The following is a 10,834-nucleotide window of genomic DNA, read 5'->3' as shown; positions in this document are numbered from 1 at the left end:
GCTTGGACTTCATTTTTAGTTTTCACTCTGAAGTTGTTACCGTGTCCAGTAATGGAGCCTGAGCACATTTACTTACAGCGGATGTCCTGTACTTTATATGCTACTGGTGACGTCACTCCATTGTGAGTTTGTCTTTTTCACTCAGCTCAGAAGTTCAGATGTTCTGAGGAATTGTGGACAACAGAGTCCACCTCCGGACAATGACAGAGTCGATTGCCAACACAACAGTGAGAAATTCTGAGTAAAGACAAAGTTTGTCTCTGAGACAGTTCCCGTCTCTGGAATCAAGGACACAGCCCCAACAGAATCCCACAGCTGAGCGACAGGTCTGTGCACAACATATGAGCCAGAACTATCAATCAAAATTTATTTATATAGCACTTTAAGAGCAACATCTGATCGACCAAAGTACTGTACAAAGGCAATGTAAAAAACAGAAATAAATAATATCAATAGAGAAATAAGAACATAAACAGACATACTACACAAAATCAACAGATAAAAGGATGAAGCATCAGACAATACTATGTATTAAAAGCCAAAGTGAATAAATATGTTTTAACCAATGATTTAAAAGTTGTCAAGTCTGTAGAGGATCTAACATTAAAAGGTAAATCATTCCACAATTTAGGAGCTGCAACAGTAAAAGCACGGTCACCCCAGCGTTTGTATCTGGCCCTGGGAACCTCTAACAGAAACTGGCTTGAGGATCTGAGTAATCTAGTTGATTCACACCACCTCACCAACTCAGTGAGCTAAGGCGGTGCCAAACCATTAAGAGCCTTAAAAACAAAATTCAATAGCTTAAAATGAATTCTAAAACGGACTAGAAGCCAGTGAAGAGAGGCCAGTACCAGGGTTATATGTTTGAATTTCCTGGTACCTGTTAAAAGACGAGTAGCGGCATTTTGGACCATTTGAAGACGAGTGAGAGACGACTGATTAACACCAAGGTATAATGCGTTACAATAGTCAAGCCTAGAGGTTATGAAAGCAGGAATTACAATCTCAAAGTCATTAAAAGAAAGAACTGACTTGACTTTACTTAGCAACCTCAGGTGAAAGAAACTAGACTGTACGACTGAGTTGATCAGCTTGTCGAATCTTAGGTCACTGTCAAGCATTACCCTTAGGTTTGTTAGTCATCTTCAGATGATGAGCCAGGGGCCCTAAGTCGTGGTTAAAAGCAGCAAACAAGGACGTGTTCACAGATCTACTGCTAATCTAATGTCTAAAGGAACAAGTGTAGCTCTGTAAACACTGATCTGAGCTTTATTTATCCAAACGTGTACCAGCTTGCAGCGCCAACACACCACCTGACCTCACACTGCCGGCCGTCGTGCTTTCTGTCAGATACAAGCAGGGCTCTGTGAAAATTCTCCTGAAGGAAAAAAAACAATATAAAAACAGATTTAAACCGTAGCAACATAAAACAGTTTTCAACAGTGAAGTTGCAGTTTACACATTTACATTTCAGGCTTTGATTCCTCCATAGGGTTTTGTCTCAGCAGGTGGCTAAACCGCTCAGAGCTCTGAAAATCATCGAGAGACTTTTAAATGGTATCCTACAGGACACGGGTAGCCGGCGGAGGGAAGCCAGCAGAGGGAAGCCTACACGGGGCGATGTGCTCTGTCTTACCAGTGGTAAACCTCTACTGGGAAACCAGCTGTGAATGACGTCTGGAGTCATTACCCAGCAGCACAGAGCTCATTCATCCACAGGGCTTTACAGTGCGCCGCTCATCCAGGGACATCTGGGGGTCGACACAGTCACACCTTTCTTTACATGTTAAACCTTGATAAAAGAACAGCGATGGGAATGAGGGCTGACAAAAAGTCAATCACCAAAGTCACTGCACGCCATCGAATGTCTGCACTAGTTTTCATAGCAATCCATCGTCTAATGACTGAGCCTGGGACGCTACCAAACATGCTGCTCCCAGGTTTGTACTGATGTACAACTAATAATTAATGCAGCTGATCGAGATGTCCCTCGCGTGCAGAGGAAGTCCTACTCCTCATGGATTTCTCTGCAGTTATCTTGCAGCCTGGTGTTTGTATGAGCATACCGCTGCACACAGGGGTATTATCTGCTGATGAACTCCATCCCAAAGGATCACCACAGCCAGGAGGGTTCTTCCTCTGGTCTCTAGAGGGTAGCGACACGTTTCAGCCTGGACCGACTGACGAGGCCCTGCATGACTAAACACACTGTGGATGAGCTTTGCTGCAGAGGCATGTCTGCTCAGTGAAGCCTCACGCTCCCAGAAAACCTTCAGCACAGCTGTATGTGCTACATGCAGCTGGCAGACTGAATGTGGTGTGTGTCTGCTGTTTTCAGGCTGATGCATTTGAACTGATAGCTCAATAAACCTTATTGTATGAACTAAAAAACCAGAGGAAAGCAAACCAGTGGCCGAGGGTAAAGGTCAGACCAGTGAGTCTCAGGTCTGATATTTTATAACCAGACCTGGAGAGAAATGATCAACATACTGTCTGTCACAACAGACCAGGTTTAGGAGGAAAGAGCTGCCCAGTGTTCACTCATTCACTGCAAACAGCTGCCAAATGTCAACTTTGTAAATGACTCCTCATTGTTTTTCTGTGACTAACTTAATACAAACTGTTTAACTAGTCTCAATCAGCTCCTGTTGGTCTTCTTGACACAAAACTGTCTGGTCCTGCTGTGATGTCCCCTCTCTACTTTGAGGCTCAGCTATGTCAACCTCCATCTGATTCTCATTTTGTGCTTCCTGTTGCATCCTCATCCTTTTTTGAAGCACAGATACTTCATGTTCTTCCATGTCAGCTCCTCCATCAACCTCCATCTCACTGTCACTTTCTCTATCCTGCTGTTTCCTCTTCCTGACCGTCTGCTGCTGATCAACATTCAGCTCTTTCCCATGTTTACGTTGTTTTCTTAGCCTGCTGACTTTTCTCTGTGTTTCATTAGCATCCTGTTTGCTGTCGGTGCCCACTGTTGCCCCCTGCAGGTCCCTCAGCCTCTCAGCTCCTCTGTCTGTCAGTCTGACACGTTGCTCTGGCTGCTCTGTGGTTTCTCCATCAGCCTTCACAGGGTTCATGTCCAGCTGTGTCTCTGCCTGCAGCTGTCCTCCTCGTTCCAGCTGTGTTTCTCCTTGCAGCTGTCCTTGTTCCAGCTGTGTCTCTGCCTGCAGCTGTCCTCCTCGTTCCAGCTGTGTCTCTGCCTGCAGCTGTCCTCCTCGTTCCAGCTGTGTCTCTGCCTGCAGCTGTCCTCGCCCCAGCTGTGGTCCTGCTCTCTTCTCGACCTCCCTCTGACTTCCATCAGCGCTGACTCCTGTGTTCGTGTCCAGCGTCCCTCCCTGGGCTCCGTCCTGACACTCTGCCGGCTGCCGGCTGCTTTCACTTCTCTGAGATGGTTCTTCCTGTTCTCTCTCTGTCTGAAGCTTGTTTTCTTCTCGGACGTCTTGCTTCTGTGTCTTTGCTGGGCCTTCAGGTGTTCTGAGGTCTGTCCTCGCTGTAGCTTCCCTGTTGACTGGTGGAAGCGTCTCTGTCTGTCTGCTCTGTTTCTCTGCTGTCCCTACATTAATGTGACTCTGGTTTCCCTCCTGACATTCTCCTTTCTTGTCCTCAGCTCCTGCCTTTTGTTTACTGGCTTCTAAAACATGTTGGTTGGCGTCTCCTCTTTGTGGTTCGGACTCTGTCTTGTCTTTCTTTTTCTTGATTGGTCTCAGCTTCTGACTCTTATTCTCCACCTTCTCCTCTTCCTCCGTCTCCTTTAGTTTCTCACTGGTTTCCTTCTGGTTCTCAGCCTTCCTTTCTTTTCCTCCACTAACATTTCTCTGAACTTTTTCTTTTTTATCTCTACGCTCTGAGTTTTTCCCTTCTTGTTTTCTGTCTTCTAAAAGATGTCGGTTACTGTTTTCTCTCTGTGCTTCAGGCTCTTTCTCATCTTGCCCTCTCTCTGTTTTGCCTTGTGTCTCTGACTGAAGCTTGCTCTCCTTCTCCATCCTCTGTCTTCCTGCCTCCACCTGTTTTATCTGCTCCTCCTGTTGCTTCTTCTGCTGGGTCAGTACAAAACCTACTTTTTTCACTTCCTCCTGCTCAGTCTTGTTCTTTGCTCTCTCTTTCTTTGGATGATTCACTTCCTGATTGTCGTTTGAAGCTTTGTTGTTTTTCTTTCCTTCTCTCTTGCCTGGATCAGTGGTCGCCATAGACTGGTCTACAACCACTGGTTTCACTGTCTTGTCTCCTTCACCCTTGCTCCTGTCAGCTTTCACTTGTCCTCCTGTCTTGTCCTGCCCCTGCTGTGTTTCCTGTCCCACTGAAGTCAGAGCCTCTTGTCCAGTACTTACAGATGAATGTCCCTTCTCTCCTGCTGCCTTGTCCACATCCCTCAGCAGCCCTGTTTTTGTCACAAGCTGGTCTTGGTGTGTTTCTCTTCCACTCACAAACTGAGGATCTCTGAGCTGTGATCTTCCTCTCTGCTCTGCTGTCTACATCATTCTCTTCTTCTCTTCCTGCCATAAGTGGTATATGCTCTCCTGCTTCGCTCTCAACCTGGACTCCTGTGTCATCCCATTTAAAGTTGATCCGTTGGTCCGCCGTCTCCTCAGTTCCTTCCTCAGGACTCTTCCTCCTGTCTTCTACGTGGACAGAAAAGAAACAAATGGAGTTAGTAACGACATGTTCTGAGTGAGAGCTGCTCTTAGTTACTGGCTGTACAACACAATCAGCAGCAGGAAGGAAAGGAAAATAACTCACTAGATTTGTTTTGTCTCTGTCTGTACACAATGAAGACAACAGCGAGAATAAGCAGGAGGACAACAGCAGCACCAACAGCCATGCCAACAATGACAGGACTACTGGGAGTACTGGGAGTACTGGGAACCATGAAGAAATCATCTGAAATGATAAGACACAGGACAACACATTGAACACAACTGTCCAGCTAAGTTATCCCATCATTTATGTACAAACTAGTTTGTCTACCTGCAACCTGTATGTGAGTCTCTCTGCTCTGGTTGGTGTTGCTCTGTTGGACTCTACAGGTGAAGCTGCTGCCGTGTCTCTGCTCCACAGTCGCTCTGCCGCTGACAGTATAGAGGCCATCAGGACCTGGGACTGTCTCTGTAGGTCCAGAAGGGAGGAGGTTTCCCTCAGCGTCCAGCCACAGCAGCTCAGGCTCCGGGTACCAGCCTCTGGATTCACACTGTAGGACCACTCCACTGCTGGTTTGGTTCATTTGGACATCAGGTACAGAGACAGCACCTAAACATCCAGGGCATTATAAGTTAGTTCCAGTGGTTTAAACACCGTTTTCACTGGAGCTGCAATGATTAATCAGTTGACAAAAAATAAAATCATCAACTATTTGAATGATTTGCTAATTAAAGCTCATCAACTGTGAGGATTTCCTGTTTTTCTTTGTCACATGTAATTGCAAAGTGATTATTACTGTCACAGCTCTGGATCATTTGTTGAATAAAAGAATCAGTTTGAAAACATCGCTGAACTTCTGTCTCTTACAGCAGGCACCTTTCACTGACATTTTAAAGACAACAGTGAACAACTGACTGAGAAAACCGTGTTAATGCAGAGTGATGTGTAGTGGTAGTCCTGCTTTGTCTCCTTTACATTTAAGCTTTCAGGTTGAGTTAGTCATTAACATGACACTGTACAGAATCTTAATGTATGTTATTACTTTGAATAACGCTACTGAACAATCACAGATATGGAACCAGGAGCCACATGACGCTTTAGGATGAGGAAGGCCCTGAGGATAAGACAGAAACACCTGGTGGATTCTGTAGTCCAGTGCCAGACATTTTACTTCTAAATTATAAGTTGGATAAAGTTGTTTGGACGAGCTGAAAAAAATCCATCCAGGAAAACTGTGCTTTTTGCTTCTACTACTGAGGTAAAAAGAAATGCTAACAGCACAGATCAGTACGAGTATGGATCCGTACTTAGAACTGACAACTCTGATTTAGACTCACATGTGAATGAAGGCTGTTTCAAGCAAATCCAGTACTTATGCAAATACAGGTTAAGAATCTCTCTGAGTACATGTATGTTCACTTACCAACAACAAGCTGAGCAGCAGAGTCAATATGCAGTCCAGGAACGAGACATTTGTATGTTCCCTCATCAGACAGTCTCACTTTGGAGAGTTTCAGTGAGATGTTTCCGTGTCTGAGTTCGTTAACGAACAGCGACGTTCTGCTGTTGTAGGACGGATTCTTTATGTTCTCTAGTTCCGCACCGTCACGCCACACGTGGACAAACCTGGGGTCCAGGTCAGGTCTTGCCCACTCCACTGTCAAGCCGTAAGCATCCACAGCAGGGTCCAGGTAACACGTCAAAATGATGTCATCGCCAACTGTGGCCACTACTGGCTGAGATGGACCGATCACCTTGGACTGGCCTGAAAAGGACAAGGTTTTTTTTGTCATTTCTGTGAAAAGGCTGAGTGCGTGCACTCACTTTACATGTTAACATAAAGCAGGTGTTGAATTTACCTCTACATGAACAGATCAGGGCGAGGAAGACAACGGTGTGAACCCCCAGAAGACTGATGGCTCCCCGCTGAAGGTTGAGGCCCAGTCTGTCCTTCACATGAAACATCCTGACTTGTGGAAACAGAAACAACAGGAATGACCACCCTGTGGCAGTACGCCTCCACCAAACCGCAAACCAAAACATGTCTAACACTGTTGTAACGGCTTGGTGGGGTTAATCCCATGGTGTCTGCTTAGAAACATGATTTTTGAACTGATTTCTAAAATGACATCTGTTTGGGGTCTGAGCTGTTAGAGTTAAACTCGGTGGATTCTCATCTGCTCCTGATCTCTCTGGGAACACCAGTACTTTGGATGCTTTCTGCTCCTTACTTGTGTGGTGTAGAAGAGAATTATCTATGTAGAGATACTGCTTGCAAACCAATGATGGTAAGATGATGTCATGGGGTAGGACTGGATAAGTCTGACTTCTTCCTACTCCATTCAAGCATGTACTAGGTATAAGCACATTGATATTGGATTAGCATTTGTTGGATATGTGTAAAATTATGTGTGTTGACATATCAACTGTCTTTACATGCTTGACAGAATAAATCAAATCAAATCAAATCAAATCAAGTACACTGTAGTTTTACAGTAGATCCCAAATACTGGATTTATGTTAGTGGACTTTTTAAAGTAACAGACTGTCAGATCTCTCTGGGGTCAAACAGGCAACATCACTGTCATAACTGTGTATTTATTTGTCTGTAAATCAATTTTTGGTTATAAAACATTTTAGACAGTGTGTGTGTGTGTGTGTGTGCACTAGCAATGCTTCTGTTGTGTCAGCTTCATCAAATGTGTGAGCTCGGTCTGTGGTAAAGGGAAGGGTTATCGCTCCAGTGCTTTTCTACACACTGGGTTCTAACCAGGTCAGAAGGAAATGTGAAATGTGAAAACAAATGAATGAATACTTCGCAGGTATTACTACTACTGGTACACACAGTACTGTGAATAAAACCCAGAAACAATAAAGTAAGTAATTTCAACAAAACACAAGGTTAGAAATATTTTTCTACAGATTAAAGAAGCTTTGGCCAAAACAGATGTTGAGCTGCAGAGGAGACGACAGTTTTCAACGTTTCCAGATTTAGATTAAAGACAGTAATACTGATAAACACACGGTGGCGCCCTCTGCTGGCGGCGGAGCTACACTTCAAGTTCATGTGCACAAACAATATAAGAGAAATAAACGGGAGAGTTCGTGCGTGAGTCCGATGAAATAACGTTTCAGACTCGTTTTCTAAGGGTGAGTCCTACAAAGTGTCCTGTGTGATCTGCGGGTCTTTGGCTGCACGTTGGTTACATAACAGTTTGCTTTCACTTTCATTTGGTGTTCTATTACTCAGGCCACAGCTGAGCTGCTGCTGAAGGCTTAGTCCAGTCTTTTCGATTAAAGCTGTAGTTAGATGTAGTTAGAAAACCAGTCATTTTCATAAAGGGCGCGGTTGGATGGATATTAATACTGTCACAACACGCCCAACCCTAAAATCATACGTTGCAATACGGCTTAGTGAATTTTACAACAGCAACAAAACGTTTTCTCTCGAATTTCCACAATAATGTTATTTTAAAAACGTCCAAGTTGCGGTTTCGCTCCCGCAGAGACCACACTGCGCCCGAGCTTTAAACCAGAACCAGTGTTTTATTGGTGACACACAGTGCACGACATTTAGTGCCTACCTGTTTCTGAACGTCTCCCTCAGACACTCCTATCAAAGTTACGGGAAAGAGGAGAAGCACTTCCGATCACCTGGATGAAGGCTCAGACTGTTTCCAGGTGAGGACACAGCGGCGTGTGCGCGCAGCGCAGTGCGCCGTAGTGGGAGCGGCATTGTGGGGCTTCTACGTCAACATCTTGTGTGAGTCATGGTGGAATATAACAGTCCTTCATACTAAAATACATATTTGAAAGTTTCCATAAAAGCGGAAAAAGACACAACTCTACGTTTCCTTTCCTGTTACACTCATTTATATGACTTTCTATAATAAATCACGAGGTTTCTGTTAGAAATGTAAGCGTCGGATTGTTTACAGCAGAAAGATGGACTCAGACATGCTGGGCACATTTACACTGAGTGAATATCTACTTTTTCTTCTTCACCACCTTCGTACGATCGTCCTCTACCCTGCTGAAGCATTTGTCCAGACACTAGTGGCTTTCTCGACGTGCACGTCTGCGCATCTTACAGGGAAAACCTACTGTAACCTCTGCGTCCTTGAGTCCCGCCACCACAAACTACACCTGCGCACCGGATGTTCCAGGTGACTGGACTCTGGCCGTGCAGGACAACCGGAGACTGCTGGAGGCTTACAGAAACAAGCCACAGCTGTGTTATGACTGATATAGATCTGTTTAGTACATGTTGGCTTTGGATTAACAGGCTAAAAACGTGACATTTAGCCTCAAGGCTGTGTCCTCTTTATAGCAACACACGGTTTTTTCTTTTTTAATGACAGTACGTAGGAAATTATATGAAAACCCACGACGGATTCCATCAGTAACGTCAGTTCTAGATCCCCCACATCCCTTGGTTGCTGGCCTATTCTCTGGCTTTCTGTTACAAATGAAAGTAAAACTAAAGTGAGCAGTGGAAGACAATAAACCCAGTGACACGCAGTTCGCTTGTCGGTACTGTTGAAATATAAGAAAATACTTTAAAGGATTCTCGAAGTCGGGCTTGGTTTCACTCTCAAACGACGATATTCCAGTTTTGTCTGCGCGCAGTGGATTTCTGAAAGCTGTGGATAGAGGCCGGCAGGGGGCGCAGCAGATCCTGGTCTGCTGTCAGTCCGCTGCACGAATGTTAATGAACGTTATCTCAAATCTAAAGACTGGAAAGAAAAACCCTGTCACCGTTTCTACAGCTGCACATTCAGTTCAGGCTTCTGTAACAGGAGGCTGTAAGAAAATAAAAATTGTTTGCATTGACTGTATTTAACCCTTGTTTTGCCAACGCTGGCCTCATAGCCTTAACGTCTGCCAAGTGTAAAATACTGAATAAAGAAATGTGCCCCTCACTTTTTTTAGTCACATATGTTCTTTTTAAACTGTATGAACTGACTGAATCCTGTTTCTAATTTCATTATAACAGACATAATTTTAATAATGACTGAGGTCGATGACGTTACAAATCAGATCAGATCAGATCCTTCATTATCCCCAAGGGGCAAGTCTTTGTACAGCCAGTAGCACACACACCGTCTCCACCACATTGCCCCAAAAATGATAAAAATAATAATCATAGTAATAGCAACTATAACAACAGGAAATAAATGGTTACATAAGTTGAAAAGAGGGCACAATACTCATCTGACCATAATTAGAAAACCAAAAGCAGCTGGAACAAATTTGACTTTGGCATCTTGGCTGCTTGTACCTACGACCAGATGGGAGCAACTTAGACTCTCCAAACAAGGGATGACTGGGCTCAGCCAAGATAAACCTGGCCTTCTTCAGAGACCTGGCTCTATATAAGCTTGATTAAGTTACTTCTGTCTGGGGTCTCAGGGGTCCCAGAACAGGGTTTAATACAACGTACTGTATGAAGAGGCCCCACACGGGCTTTAAGAGTTTTGTGTGTGTGTGATCATCCTCTTACAGTTTGCTTTCAGGACTCCAGGACGCTCCATGGAAACGTTCAGCTTGGTGCCCTCTGTGTTGTGGTTTTGCAGACTGTCATCCTCCACTGGTGCAGAGGCAACTACACACATCACATGTGGCTGTGGCTCACGAGGTAGGGCAGTCGTCTTCTGACCAGCAAGTTGGTGGTTCGACTCCTGGTCTCCCCACATGCCTAAGTGTCCCTGAGCAAGACACTGAACCCCAAATGGCTCCCGGTGGCTTGACTAGCGCCGTTGTGTGGCAGCCTTGTCGTCATCAATGTGTGAATCTCCCTGTAAAGCGCTTTAGCCAGTGCAACACACTGTGAAAATGCGCTATATAAATACAGTCCTTTTATCCACTGAAGCCCTTGCACTTCACCTAAAGCTTAGTGGGCCTGGACAACACCACTGAATGCATCATCCATCCACCCATTTTCTATACCGCTTATTCCTAAAGAGGGTGACAGGGCAGCTGGAGCCAATGCCAACTGTCACTGGGCAAGAGGCGAGGTCCACCCTGGACAGGTCACCAGTCTATCACAGGGGCGGACATGTTGACAAACAACCACACACACCCACACTCACTCCTACACCAGTCAACCTGAGCTGCATGTCTTTGGACTGTGGGAAGAAGCCGGAGTACCCGGAGAGAACCCACGCAGGCACAGGGAGAACATGCAGACAAG

The 10,834-nt window shown here is 45.0% G+C and overlaps 2 protein-coding genes across 2 annotated transcripts; both read right to left on the bottom strand.

Moving 5' to 3' along the window:
- Positions 1-786: 786 nt before the first annotated feature.
- Positions 787-4,442, bottom strand: LOC109953125 (trichohyalin-like). Its single transcript, XM_020588526.1, has 2 exons — positions 3,171-4,442; positions 787-3,101 (listed from the first exon to the last, which is right to left on the bottom strand). Exons 1-2 carry the CDS (start codon positions 4,191-4,193, stop codon positions 2,628-2,630), a joined length of 1,497 nt encoding a protein of 498 aa, XP_020444182.1. The 5' UTR covers positions 4,194-4,442; the 3' UTR covers positions 787-2,627.
- A 1-nt stretch (position 4,443) lies between these two features.
- LOC109953126 (butyrophilin subfamily 3 member A3-like) lies at positions 4,444-8,382 on the bottom strand (the record flags this gene model as incomplete). Its single annotated transcript, XM_020588528.1, has 6 exons — positions 8,226-8,382; positions 6,501-6,611; positions 6,065-6,406; positions 4,972-5,250; positions 4,744-4,884; positions 4,444-4,625 (listed from the first exon to the last, which is right to left on the bottom strand). Coding segments are annotated over exons 2-6 (1,050 nt in total), but the record flags the coding sequence as incomplete, so codon positions are not given.
- Between the last annotated feature and the right edge of the window lie 2,452 nt (positions 8,383-10,834).

The sequence above is a fragment of the Monopterus albus genome, unplaced genomic scaffold (genome assembly GCF_001952655.1).
Source record: "Monopterus albus unplaced genomic scaffold, M_albus_1.0 scaffold548.1, whole genome shotgun sequence".
Lineage (NCBI taxonomy): Eukaryota > Metazoa > Chordata > Actinopteri > Synbranchiformes > Synbranchidae > Monopterus > Monopterus albus.
This window is presented reverse-complemented; position numbering and strand designations above follow the sequence as displayed.